The sequence below is a fragment of the Bufo gargarizans genome, chromosome 3 (assembly GCF_014858855.1).
Source record: "Bufo gargarizans isolate SCDJY-AF-19 chromosome 3, ASM1485885v1, whole genome shotgun sequence".
NCBI lineage: Eukaryota > Metazoa > Chordata > Amphibia > Anura > Bufonidae > Bufo > Bufo gargarizans.
This window is the reverse complement of record NC_058082.1, coordinates 387393837-387408766: the sequence shown is the minus strand read 5'-3', so window position 1 is coordinate 387408766 and position 14930 is coordinate 387393837. Positions and strand designations below refer to the sequence as shown.

The 14930-nt window shown below is 44.9% G+C and overlaps 1 protein-coding gene across 5 annotated transcripts in view; it reads right to left on the bottom strand.

Moving 5' to 3' along the window:
- BRPF3 (bromodomain and PHD finger containing 3) overlaps positions 1 to 10954 on the bottom strand; it is a 253523-nt gene extending 242569 nt beyond the window's left edge. For 2 of the 5 annotated variants that reach the window (XM_044288214.1, XM_044288218.1), the window contains exon 1: positions 10820 to 10944. In XM_044288214.1, coding sequence (XP_044144149.1) covers positions 10820 to 10834 — 15 coding nt within the window. In that variant the 5' untranslated portion in view covers positions 10835 to 10944. Of the gene's footprint in view, positions 1 to 10498; positions 10586 to 10819 lie in introns of all 5 variants that reach the window. The other 3 variants (XM_044288215.1, XM_044288216.1, XM_044288217.1) reach the window with 3 other exon arrangements.
- Between the last annotated feature and the right edge of the window lie 3976 nt (positions 10955 to 14930).

The following is a 14930-nucleotide window of genomic DNA, read 5'->3' as shown; positions in this document are numbered from 1 at the left end:
TCATTATATTGAGGGGGGACGCACTGTGCCACCAATGTTCATTATATTGAGGGGGGGGGGGGCGCACTGTGCCACCAATGTTCATTATATTGAGGGGGCTCACTGTGCCACCAATGTTCATTATATTGAGGGGGGGGCGCACTGTGCCACCAATGTTCATTATATTGAGGGGGGGGCACACTGTGCCACCAATGTTCATTATATTCAGGGGGGCCGCACTGTGCCACCAATGTTCATTATATTGAGGGGGGCTCACTGCGCCACCAATGTTCATTATATTCAGGGGGGCTCACTGCGCCACCAATGTTCATTATATTGAGGGGGGCTCACTGCGCCACCAATGTTCATTATATTGAGGGGGGCTCACTGCGCCACCAATGTTCATTATATTGAGGGGGGCTCACTGCGCCACCAATGTTCATTATATTGAGGGGGGACGCACTGCGCCACCAATGTTCATTATATTGAGGGGGGACGCACTGCGCCACCAATGTTCATTATAATGAGTGGGGGCGCACTGCGCCACCAATGTTCATTATATTGAGGGGGGGCGCACTGCTCCACCAATGTTCATTATATTGAGGGGGGACGCACTGCGCCACCAATGTTCATTATATTGAGGGGGGACGCACTGCGCCACCAATGTTCATTATATTGAGGGGGGACGCACTGCGCCACCAATGTTCATTATATTGAGGGGGGACGCACTGCGCCACCAATGCTTATTATATTGAGGGGGGGCGCACTGCGCCACCAATGTTTATTATATTGAGGGGGGGTGCACTGCGCCACCAATGCTTATTATATTGAGGGGGGCGCACTGCGCCACCAATGTTTATTATATTGAGGGGGGGCGCACCCCTTTACAAAATTTGAATTAGAAATAAAATAAAAATTGTCTTTTATCCGTTCATTTATTACATAAAAAAAATTAAATGAATAAAAAAACCTACACATATTTGGTATTGCCTTGTCCGTAACAACCGGCTCCATAAATATATCACATTACACACCATGTCCGAAAAGCACCTTAAAAAAATATCATAAAAACTGTTTTAAAAAAAAAGCCTTTTTTTTTTACCTAACATCACATAAAGTGCAACAACAAGCGTTTAAAAAGGCGCATGTCCCCCAAAATAGTACTAATCAAACCGTCACCTCAACCCGCAAAAAATGAATCCCAAGGCTACTTTCACACTAGCGTTCGGAGTGGGTCCGTCTGATGAAACATCCGCTCCTATAATGCAGACGTTTGCATCCGTTCTGAACGGATCCACTCATATTAATGCAGACGGTGGCTCCGTTCAGAACGGATCCGTCTGCATTATAACTTAGAAAAATTTCTAAGTGTGAAAGTAGCCTGAGCGGATCCGTTCAGACTTTACATTGAAAGTCAATGGGGGACGGATCCGTTTGAAGATTGAGCCATATGGTGTCATCTTCAAGCGGATCCGTCCCCATTGACTTACATTGTAAGTCGGAACGGAACCGCTCGCCTCCGCACGGCCAGGCGGACACCCGAACACTGCTTGCAGCGTTCAGGTGTCCGCTCACTGAGCGGAGCGGAGGCTGAGCGCTGGCAGGCGGATGCATTCTCAGTGGATGCATTCTCTGCATTAGGGCCAGACGGCTGCGTTCAGGGCCGCTTGTGAGCCCCTTCAAACGGAGCTCACGAGCGGACACCTGAACGCAGGTGTGAAAGGAGCCTAACTAAGACAATCGGTCAAAAAATTTTAAAAAAACGGTGGCTCTCAGACTATGGACACACTAAAACAATATTTTTTTGTTTCAAAGCTGCTATAATTGGGTAAAGCTCTCAGTCATGTTTAGGGATCTATATGTGAGCGTGGCCCTTATAGTGTGACGCTGTCAGCGATGTTTATGGATAGATGCGGGAGCGTGGCCCTTATAGTGTGACGCTGTCAGCGATGTTTATGGATAGATGCGGGAGCGTGGCCCTTATAGTGTGACGCTGTCAGCGATGTTTATGGATAGATGTGAGAGCGTGGCCCTTATAGTTTGTTGCAGTCTGCTATCCCTAAGGTTGTATACCATGAGTAACTAGCACAAGCATAAAAATGATCTACCATTGTGGAAAGATGGAGCTGCTCCCTGTGTGTTAGTTCACTGTCTGCAAACACTGAGCACATGACATGTGCAAGAGACAGAGCAAGGAGGAGTTTATGTAAAAGATGGGCGGATCTATGGAGGAGGCTGAATATGTATGAGGGGGGCGGGTGCAGGGAGGTGATCTTACACTGTAGAAACCAGGAGCTGCTGATCTGCACTGGGAGCCACAATGCACTGCAGCAGGAAGTGATGGCATACATAAACAGATATGTACACAGTCTGCTGGGGACTGTAGGAGCCATGCAGCAGTGCAAAAGCTACCTAAAAACATCTTAGGAAGATAGATTTGGCTACTAACAGTGAGTAAGCAGTTTAAAAAAAAAAAAAATTGATCCCGGACAACCCCTTTAATGTCAGCCATGTTCTCATACCAGCACTCTGCTGTGTGATAGAGGGAGGAGCACCGCAGGGGGTCCTGGCTTCAAACAAGTCACTTACACATAGCACCTACTGCAGCCAGCCAGGAACCCAGATAATAGAACAGGAAAACCTATCTGCAGGGAATCTAAGCCATTCATCACTTCATTCAAAAATTATCAGACATAATGGAACCGGCGATTCATAAGGAATTATGAATCGCCCGGCCATCACAGGCATCAAATGGTGACAAGACCTTTGCGACTAGACCCGCCGCCGCAGCTCTGAATACAGCGGCGGGCACCAGAGATGATAGTTCTCTTCCCTGCCGCCGTTCTTCTCAGCAGCGCAGTGGAAGAGTCTCTCCCTCCCCCCTGTGCTGCTGCCGCCGCCAATAAGAGGAGAGACAGGAGGAGGAGGAGGAGGGGAGGGGCTGTGGCCACTGCGCCACCAATGAAGATAACTGACCTGTTAATACAAATACAGGAGGCAGGTGCCGGAATCAAATAGCCGACACCCGACCTCTGACAGAAAGCTGCAATCACCGGCAGTTAACCCCTCAGGTGCTGTTCTTTCTTCAGGACCTGTGGTGACGTCACTGAGCTCATCACATGGTCCATTACCAGTGATGTCACCACAGGTCCTGAAGAAAGAACAGAACAGGAGACCGGCAGCTACGCGATCAATTGGAGGAGGAGAGCAAATTATTATTTTTTATCCTCAATTGACCTTCTACTATGCATTCTGTATTAAAGAATGCTATAATTTTCCCTTATAACCATGTTATAAAGGAAAATAATACAGTGAATAGACTTTCATCCTAGCAACCATGCATGAAAATCGCACCGCATCCTCACTTGCTTGCGGATACTTGCGATTTTCACGCAGCCCCATTAACTTCTATAGGGGTTGCGCTGCGTGAAAAAACACAACATTAGAGCATGCTGCAATTTTCACGCAACGCACAAGTGATGCGTGAAAATCACCGCTCATGTGCACAACCCAATAGAAGTGAATGGGTCCGGATTCAGTGCGGGTGCAATGCATTCACCTCACGCATTGCACCCGTGCAGAAATCTCGCCCATGTCAAAAGGAGCCTAAGGGTGAATAGGACAAGGGTTCCAGCCCCTAAGGGTGCTAATAGTAAGTAAAAAACACAAAACACTAAGGCTACTTTCACCCTTGCGGCAGTGTGATCCGGCAAGCAGTTGCCCGCCGGATCCGCCGATCTGGATGTGACTGAAAGCATTTGTGAGACACATCTGGATGCAGATCCATCTTACAAATGCATTGCAAGGACGGATCCGTCTCTCCACTTGTCATGCGGACAGACGGATCCATCTTCTTACACATTTTTACCGATCTGCACATGCGCAGACCGGAAGGACAGATCCGGCATTTTGAATGCCAGATCTGGCACTAATACATTCCTATGGGGAAAAATGCCGGATCCGGCATTCGGGCAAGTCTTCCGTTTTTTTCGCCGGAGATAAAACCGTAGCAGGACTTCCGGTTCCGGCGCTGGAATGCAGGACGCGGAGTGAGCTCGGCGCCCGTCTCTCTGATATCTCCTGCACTCCGTTTCCAGCGGCATCATGGACTCCAAAAGCCACCTGGGAGTACCCACACAGCGGCGGTGTCCGGTCCATGGACCGATATTTGCTACGGAGTGGCAGACGGCAAGTTACAAGCAGGACAAGCCAGACCGCAGTTACCACGCTTGGCAGACTCCCGCCCTGCAACCCCGATTAACAGCACGGGAGTTGATAAAGTGGCAGCTGACGGTGGTAAGTCGAATGAGGACTTACTCAAAATCGACTATAAGCCATTGAAGTGGCCAAGTATTTGGCACCAGACATTAAGGAGACACTCCCTAAGACGCTCTCACAATCTCTGCATGAGCTACATGATACAGTAGCGAGGCATGAGGTGAGCATAGAGGAGCTGGAGCAAAGGGTGGCGACAATGGAGAAAGATGTCTCCAGATGTAATCGCGATAACCAGGATCTGTTTAAGCAGAATATTGTGCTGAAAGATCGCCTAGAAGACCTGGAAAACAGGTCTAGGCGGAATAACTTGCGGATAGTGGGCTTGCCAGAGAATATCAAGCAGCCAGCTCAGAGAAATATGTGAGATTGAAATACCACAAGCCCTGAATTTAAGTGGGAGACATAAGGTGGAGAGGGTTCACCATGTGGGGCCCGCTATGGACTCAGACGCAAAGTAATGCTAACTTTCAGAGCATGTCATCAAAACCGCGCCAAGTCATCATGCGATTTCTGGATAATATGGAGAAGGAGTCCATTCTGAGGGCTTTTGCAAAGGGCCGTTGAAAGTGAGAGGGCAACATCGTGCTGATGTTCGCAGATTACTCAGCTATGGTAGCAAAGAGACGGCATGAATTTAGTACTGTCTGCTCGGAGCTATATAGACAGCAAATGAGATTCCAATTATTGTACCCAGCGACTTTAAAAGTTACCATGCCGGATGGTGAAGTTAAGACCTTTCAAGACCCAGACGCTGCAGCGGACTTTTTTCATGTGAATATTCGAGTGGGAGAGCAGCGACAAAGAGGCAGATCTCCGGGATACCGTCAACAGGGCAAAGAAAGAACAGAGCCCGGAATGGAGACGTTCACCACCCACAGACAGGCGGAGACGGGACTGGGAACTGGTTCCGGTAGACAAGAGGGTCCCTCGTCCCAGGAGAAGGGACTCATGGTCGCGGTAAGGCGGTCACTGCAGGTGGACAAGTCAAGTTTAGGCGCAGGACTCATGTCGTTTGTATACTGTCTGCATTTTTAGATGGTTCTGTTGCAAGGAGCTTGATAGCTTCGGGGACATGCAGGGGGTAGACCCTATAGCACCACCATTATGTTTATCCTAATACTGTTTCTACATGTTATGCGGTTTGCACTATTGTGGTTCAGGGGGACAGGCAGTCAGTCCATGCAGTCTATAATAAAGAGAAGTCATATATTGAGAATAGTAGGGAATATGAAAATAGTTAGTTGGAATGTAAAGGGCTTACGCTCACCGCAGAAGAGGTGGATGATCCTCCATCACATTAAGAGGACGAAACCTGACATAGCCATGCTTCAGGGAACTCATCTGTTAGCTGGAGATTTTGGGAGAATGAAAAAATTGTGAGTCGGACAGGTGATTGGATCGTCCTCCTCTGAGCGGAGAGCAGGAGTCCTGATATTGTTTAACAAAGCTTTCAATTTTACCCTGTTAGGTTCGGTAGCGGATGACGAAGGGAGGTGGGTCAAGGTATCAATACGAGTCCAGAATATGGAGTACAATATTTATAATGTTTATGGCCCAAATTCAAATAACACTCAAATCAAATTTTTAGGGTGCTGGAAGCTAACCTAGTCACGGATAGGACCTCTAACCTAATAGTAGGGGGCGACTTCAATTCAGTGGTGGTGGGGAAGGAGGACAGGAGAACTAACTTGACGGAAGTTAGGGCAAACATGACACAGGACGCAGTTCTGGGGCCTATGATGGAATCGGTAGGACTGGTGGACCCCTGGCGGCAATATCATCCAGACACCTTTTACTCCCACGCCAGGGATTCATGGTCGCGCATTGATTATATCTTCACTCAGGGCACCTTATCAGGCTTGGTGGAACATGCTGATATTGGGGATATAGCTACAGGGAGTGCAGAATTATTAGGCAAATGAGTATTTTGACCACATCATCCTCTTTATGCATGTTGTCTTACTCCAAGCTGTATAGGCTCGAAAGCCTACTACCAATTAAGCATATTAGGTGATGTGCATCTCTGTAATGAGAAGGGGTGTGGTCTAATGACATCAACACCCTATATCAGGTGTGCATAATTATTAGGCAACTTCCTTTCATTTGGCAAAATGGGTCAAAAGAAGGACTTGACAGGCTCAGAAAAGTCAAAAATAGTGAGATATCTTGCAGAGGGATGCAGCACTCTTAAAATTGCAAAGCTTCTGTAGCTGATCATCGAACAATCAAGCGTTTCATTCAAAATAGTCAACCAGGGTCGCAAGAAGCGTGTGGAAAAACCAAGGCGCAAAATAACTGCCCATGAACTGAGAAAAGTCAAGCGTGCAGCTGCCAAGATGCCACTTGCCACCAGTTTGGCCATATTTCAGAGCTGCAACATCACTGGAGTGCCCAAAAGCACAAGGTGTGCAATACTCAGAGACATGGCCAAGGTAAGAAAGGCTGAAAGACGACCACCACTAAACAAGACACACAAGCTGAAACGTCAAGACTGGGCCAAGAAATATCTCAAGACTGATTCTAAGGTTTTATGGACTGATGAAATGAGAGTGAGTCTTGATGGGCCAGATGGATGGGCCCTTGGCTGGATTGGTAAAGGGCAGAGAGCTCCAGTCCGACTCAGGCGCCAGCAAGGTGGAGGTGGAGTACTGGTTTGGGCTGGTATCATCAAAGATGAGCTTGTTGGGCCTTTTCGGGTTGAGGATGGAGTCAATCTCAACTCCCAGTCCTACTGCCAGTTTCTGGAAGACACCTTCTTCAAGCAGTGGTACAGGAAGACGTCTGCATCCTTCAAGAAAAACATGATTTTCATGCAGGACAATGCTCCATCACACGCGTCCAAGTACTAAAGTACTCCACAGCGTGGCTGGCAAGAAAGGGTATAAAAGAAGAAAATCTAATGACATGGCCTCCTTGTTCACCTGATCTGAACCCCATTGAGAACCTGTGGTCCATCATCAAATGTGAGATTTACAAGGAGGGAAAACAGTACACCTCTCTGAACAGTGTCTGGGAGGCTGTGGTTGCTGCTGCACGCAATGTTGATGGTGAACAGATCAAAACACTGACAGAATCCATGGATGGCAGGCTTTTGAGTGTCCTTGCAAATAAAGGTGGCTATATTGGTCACTGATTTGTTTTTGTTTTGTTTTTGAATGTCAGAAATTTATATTTGTGAATGTTGAGATGTTATATTGGTTCCACTGGTAAAAATAAATAATTGAAATGGATATATATTTGTTTTTTGTTAAGTTGCCTAATAATTATGCACAGTAATAGTCACCTGCACACACAGATATCCCCCTAAAATAGCTAAAACTAAAAACAAACTAAAAACTACTTCCAAAAATATTCAGCTTTGATATTAATGAGTTTTTTGGGTTCATTGAGAACATGGTTGTTGTTCAATAATAAAATTAATCCTCAAAAATACAACTTGCCTAATAATTCTGCACTCCCTGTATATCAGATCATGCTCCAGTAACCCTGGTTTTGAGGGACACTTTCTGAAGGGCACAGATTATGTATGGAGGTTCCCCATGAACTTTCTAGAAAATGAGGGTTTTAAAAATAAACTGGTGAGTTGGTGGGAGGAATATAAAGAGGATAATCAGGCCCATTTAAGATGCGCCGGAACTTTTCTGGTACACATCTAAGGCGGTTTTGAGGGGGCGCATCATGGGGTATGTATTCAGCAGAAAGAAAGTATGTCAGCAGGCGTTAGAACAAGCGAGTGCTAGAGTCAGACAAACGTACAGGCAGTTTACGGAAGTTCCCACGGCCGAAAATAAAGCGAATTGGGTGGAAGCACGCCGGGCCTTCGAAATGAGCGAAAGGGAATCTCTCAAACGCAATTTGAAGCCAAAATGTACAGATATGTTAACAAGGCTGGCCGCTTGTTGGCAAACTTGGCTAAAGGTCAGAGAATGCCTCAGTTTATATCCAGCCTCAAAGATAGTAAGGGGAAGGTGGTTATTGACCCGGCAGGTATAAATGAGGTGGTAGGTCAGTATTATGCGGCTTTGTATGGGGATAACCCTTCATCTCCACTAGTTCATACCCTGCTAGAGAGGGTAAAATTACCCACTGTAAAATCTGACCAACTTCAGAGATTAAATGCAGACGTGACCATGGAGGAACTTTGGATAGGGTCCATCACAGACCTAAAGATGGAGAGGCCCCAGCCATGCTCACCTTGGATGCTGAAAAAGCTTTTGACAATGTAAGGTGGGCATGGCTGGAGGCAGTGTTGGATAAACTAGGATTCAAGGGAGCTTTTAGAACATTTGTTACGAATTTATATAAAAATCCCAAAGCAAGGGTGTACACCCAGGGCTATCTCTCAAAATCTTTTGGCTTGAAGAAGGGCACGAGGCAGGGGTGTCCTCTCTCTCCTCCGCTATTCAACTTGGCATTGGAACCTCTGGCACGGCTTTTATGTTCGTCGGATCTGTATGAGGGAATATAGGTGGGCTATAGGTGGTCACAAGTGAAGGTAGCATTTTTTGCTGATGATGTGGTTTTATTTCTGGCTAACCCGGAGAAACATATTCCAACTGTCTTTCAGGCTTTGGAGGCTTTTGGAAGTTACTCGGGATATAAGGTAAACATATCTAAGTGTGAATTCCTACCTCTATTATCCATGCGTGAGGTCCTAAAAAAATTTATCAGGGCACTAGTAATCACTTTGACCAAATCATATATAACGTACCTGGGGGTGAAAATTGGGAGGGATCCTCACTCCTTATATCAACTTAATTTCCCACCATTATTATCCCGAATTAGGGCTGACCTGGACAGATGGCAGGGATTACCCCTCTCTTTAAAGGGGCGGTGCTGCTTGGTGAAAATGGAGAGTAGATTTATACAGTTTATATGGCAGGGCAAAAAGTCAAGGATTGCTTTGAATAAACTAAAGGTGAGGAAGGACTTAGGCGGCATCAACTTCCCGGACATTTGAGACTATAATATTGCTTGTAACAGCAGGTACATATTGGACTGGGCAAACCAGACATCTTTTTATTCCAACCTTAGACTGGATAAACAGCTAGCGAAACCTTGGAATTTGGCGGCATTGCTGCATACTAGTGTCGCTAAATTGCCGGGGCCAATCAAAAACCCCTGGTGTTAAGGGACACAATTATTGTGTGGAAATTATTATGAAAGATGTATGGTTTGCCCTATCGAATGTCTAAACATCTCCCAATAGTGGCTATCCCTAATTTTGAACCGGGTAGGAGTGGCAAATACATGATTGCTTGGGCACAGGCTGGAATTAGAAAGATGGGCGACTTTTTTAACGAGATGGAACCTAGGTGGACGACGCAGGCAGAATTGAAAGAGAAGCGGAATTTGAAGGAGCCGACCTTTTTGCCGTATATGCAGCTTTTGTCTTACGGAAAAGGCATGTGCAAGGACCTGACTAGGGAATGGAGAGCGGATGAATTTGACTCGCTTCTAAGAATAAAAACAAGGCCGTCGATCTCTCTTCTTTATCAATCCCTTAGAGACAAATGGGAGAGAGTAGATCCCCCAAAAAAATGTTTCGGAAGTGGGAGGCACTTCTGGAGGTGAAAGACATACGCCAACCTATAAGTTCAGGATTAGGGGCACTATGCAAAGCCATTCCAAGTTAGCAATGGCGAGAGACCCATTTAAAGATACTGCATCATGCAATTTATGGTTTTGACATTCCCAGTTCTGTTTCGAGACAAGACAGGCTGATCGCTTGCCCAAAATGCAACCTTTCAAGATCAGACTTATTCCATGGATTATGGAGTTGTCCGAAGTTGAAGGAATATTGGAATGAAGTGACTAATTTGCTGAAAAAGTGTGGTGGGAGTGAGGCGAACATTACTCCTGCAATGGCAATACTACATGTTCAAATTGTTAGGTCTGGGCATGCTGCAGTATTTTCTCTGGCCAAATACCGTAAAAGGGACATCCTGATGCATACTGAACAGATTGTTTTCCATTCAGAATGCATTAGGACAAAACCTTTTTTCTGGTATTGAGCCCCTATGATGGAACTCAATACCAGAAAACTTTAACGCTAGTGTGAAAGTAGCCTTAGCCCATTATGTTGTACAGTTAGTTACAATCCTTATTGCCATTATGGAATATTGCTCCAGGTCAGGGGGAATCAGCAGTAACACTCAGTAGGGGGACCTCACCAAACATCCGCTTGGTTGTATCAGATGACATCTATCATGGAATAGTGGAAGTGTATAGGATTTCATACCTACACATCTGCTCGCCAACTACACTCTGGCCAGGGGCTTCTGAAATCACCTCTTTTCACACCCAGTGCTCAATTTTCCAATTCTTCCTTAAAATAAAATAAGCAACAATATCATTAGACCTGCAGCAAGAAAAGTACACATAAACTGAAGACAAAGATGGCTGGCACACGGGGCTGCAACTGCTCCAACGTCTGAAAGCAGGCAGGGGACAATCAATGACTGGAAAACCACAACATGTCACAAACATGGCAGGGCAATGACAGCCAGAGGCTTCACGGCAGGCAGGACACATACTAATCAGGATGCAAATTGTCAATTACGTGTTTGGGTCGCATGATCCGTTCATATACAGCGATGACGTGCGACAACGTAGTCCGTATACTGAAGCAGCGTCTGAAGAAAAGTGCAAATGTCTCCTGCAGGTATGTAGAGGGCGCAAGCGAAGGAGGAGCTACGGCAGAAAAAGGGAAGGAGTCTCAGAGAAAACCGGGGGATGGGAGTCACTTCAATCCGTCGCCGCTTTTCAACTTCCGGAGCAGAGGAAGGCAGCGAGCGCTGTAATATGACGTGTCCTTCCCACTCCAGTGCCTGCGGGAACGGCTGGTGTAAAATGGCAGCAGACTAAACTCCGTCTTCCTGGTGGAGCTGCTAGAAGAGCGGCGAATGTATTTCCCTTGTATACTAGAATGTATGTGTGGGAGAGAGCGGATCCTGCCAGTAGTGGACTGGTCACACCGGTTGCGTTTTTTTTGCAGCCATATTTTACGCTAGAGAACGGGATTTGTAGAAACCCTATTCACTGTTTCTGTCACCTGAGGCTCTGTTGGCCTGCCTCTTTTCACACCCTTCTCTTTATTGACAAGGCCTGGCATTGCTGCTCTCCTCCCGCTGGCCGTGTTTGCAGTGTAAATCTCGCATACAGTATTCGGTGCAGTAAGGTAAGAACGCTCTGCCGCTGTTGGCTTCCTCAATGCACCTTTGCCGAATACTGAACAGCTGGAGGAGAGCAGCGCTGCCCTGGCCCTGTCAGTCTAGAGAAGGACGTGAAAAGAGGTGGGCCAACTGAGCCTCTAAGATCAGGAACAACGCCCCCTGCTCCTAGAGGCTAATTAGCATATTATAAAAGTTAGTTTTCCTCAATAAAGGCTTGAGGCAGTTAGACGGCACTAATATAGTTATGTTCAGCTGACATTAGCACATCGGTCATGTGAGCCAGCTTAATACCCATTTTTCAGGTGACATAAACCCTTTAACCACCTCAGCCCCCTAGCTGAAACCCCCTTAACCCTTTCAGGACCAAGCCATTTTTTAGACCAGGCTATTTTTTGCAAATCTGACCAGTGTCAGTTTATGTGTGAATAACTTTAAAACACTTTTACTTACCCAGGCCGTTATGAGATTGTTTTTTCGTCCCATATTGTACTTCATGACACTGGTAAAATGAAGTCCAAAAATTATTTTTTTTGCACAAAAACATACCAAATTTACCCAAAATTTGGAAAAATTAGCAAATTTCAAAGTTTCAGTTTCTCTACTCCTGTAATACATAGTAATACCCCTAAAAATTGTGATGACTTTACATTCCCCATATGTCTACTTCATGTTTGGATCATTTTGGGAATTACATTTTATTTTTTGGGGACGTTACAAGGCTTAGAAGTTTAGAAGCATTTTTCGGAAAATTTCCAAAACCCAATTTTTAGGGACCACTACAGCTCTGAAGTCACTTTGTGAGGCTTACATAATTGAAACCACCCAAAAATGACCCCATTCTATAAACTACACCCATCAAGGTATTCAAAACTGATTTTACAAACTTCGTTAACCCTTTAGGTGTTGCACAAGAGTTATTGACAAATGGGGATGAAATTTGAGAATTTCATTTTTTTGCCTAATTTTCCATTTTAACCTATTTTTTCCACTAACAAAGCAAGGGTTAACAGCCAAACAAGACTGTATCTTTATTGCCCTGACTCTGCCGTTTACAGAAACACCCCATATGTGGCCGTAAACTACTGTACGGGCACACAGCGGGGCGTAGAGTGAAAGGTGCGCCGTATGGTTTTTGGAAGCCAGATTTTGCTGGACAGTTTTTTTGACACCATGTCCCATTTGAAGCCGCCCTGATGCACCCCTAGAGTAGAAACTCCATAAAAGTGACCCCATCTAAGAAACTACACCCCTCAAGGTATTCAAAACTGATTTTACAAACGTTGTTAACCCTTTAGGTGTTCCACAAGAGTTATTGGCATATAGAGATTAAATTTCAGAATTTCAATTTTTGGGCAAATTTTCCATTTTACAATTTTTTTTTCCAGTTACAAAGCAAAGTTTAACAGCCAAACAAAACTCATTATTTATGGCCCTGATTCTGTAGTTTACAGAAACACCCCATATGTGGTCGCAAACCGCTGTATGGGCACACGGCAGGGCGCAGAAGGAAAGGGATGCCATATGGTTTTTGGGAGGCAGATTTTGCTAGACAGTTTTTTTGGGCACTATGTCCCATTTGAAGCCCCCCTGATGCACCCCTAGGTTAGAAACTCCAAAAGAGTGACCCCATTTTGGAAACTATGGGATAAGGTGGCAGTTTTGTTGGTACTATTTTAGGGTATATATGATTTTTGGTTGCTTTTTGTGAGGCAAAGTAACAAAAAATTGAAATTCTGAAATTTCATCTCCATTTGCCACTAACTCTTGTGGAACACTTAAAGGGTTAACACAGTTTGTAAATATCAGTTTTGAATACCTTGAGGGGTGTAGTTTCCAAAATGGGGTCATTTTTTGGAGTTTCTACTCTAGGGGTGCATCAGGGGGCTTCAAATGGGACATGGCGTCAAAAATACCAGTCCAGCAAAAACTGCCTTCCAAAAACCATATGGCATTCCTTTCCTTCTGTGCCCTGCCGTGTGGCCATACAGCAGTTTACGACCACATATGGGGCATTTATATAAACTACAGAATCAGGCCAATAAATATTGAGTTTTATTTGGCTGTTAACCCTTGCTTTGTTATGGGAAAAAATGGATTAAAATGGAAAATTTCCCAAAAAATAGGTGTTTTGGCACTGTTTTTATTTTTTATTATTTGCAACGTTCATCTGACAGGTACGATTATGTGCTATTGTTATAGAGCAGGTTCCTACGAACGTGGCAATACCTAATATGTCTACCTTTTTTTTAATTTAATTTATCTAGGTTTTACAAAATAAATCATGTTTTAGTGTGTCTATAGTCTGAGAGCCATAGTTTTTTCAGTTTTTAGTCGATTGTCTCAGGTTGGGTATCATTTTTGCGGGATGAGATGACGGTTAGAGTGGTACTATTTTGGGGTGCATATGACTTTTTGATCGCTTGCTATTACACTTTTTGTGATGTAAGGTAACAAAAAAAATTGCTTTTTTGACACCGTTTTTTTTTTTTTTTTTTACAGTGTTCACCTGAGGGGTTAGGTCATGTGGTATTCTTATAGAGCAGGTTCTTACGGACGTGGCAATACCTAATATGTCTACCTTTTTTTAATTTATCTAGGTTTTACACAATAATATCATTTTTGAAACAAAAAAAAATCATGTTTTAGTGTCTCCATAGTCTGAGAGCCATAGTTTTTTCAGTTTTTAGGCGATTATCTCATGTAGGGGCTCATTTTTTGCGGGATGAAGTGACGGTTTGATTGGCACTATTTTGGCGTACATGCGACTTTTTTTATCACTTTTATTATCTTTTTTGTGAAGTAAGGTGGGCAAAATTTCTATTTCCTCATAGTTTTTATTTTTTTATTTTTATGGCGTTCACCGTGCGGGGAAAGTAACATGATTGTTTTATAGATCAGGTCGTTACGGACGCGGCGATACCTAATATGTGTAGCGTTTTTTATTTATTTTATTTTTATTCAGTGATAAATGTTTTTTCTTATCTTTTACTTTTTTCACTTTTTAAAAAAAATTTTTTGACCCAGACCCACTTGGTTCTTGAAGATCCAGTGGGTCTGATGTCTGTATAATACAGTACAGTACAATATACTATACAGTACTGCACTGTATTTTACTTACAGTTTGCCTGAACAGACCTATGCTTTCAGCATAGATCTGTTCAGTACCATGGACAGCAGGATGCCTGAGAAGGCATCCTGTTGCCATGGGAACCTTCCCCGTCTGTCACAACTGCGCAGACGGGGAAGGGTGAGGACTGGGCTGGCGGGGGGCTCTCTCCCATCGGGGGCTGCAAAGGCCCCCGATGGCCTCCGTACGGACCGCTGTATGGAAAGGGTTAAACGGCTGACATCGCATCAACGATGTCAGCCGTTTATACCAGGGTGCCAGCAATGTGCTGGCACCCTGGTATACCCACTGTACACCAACAATTATTGAAGGGGAGGCGGGCGGGGGATCGCGATCCCGCCTGCCGCACCGCCCGCCTCCCGCACCGCCCG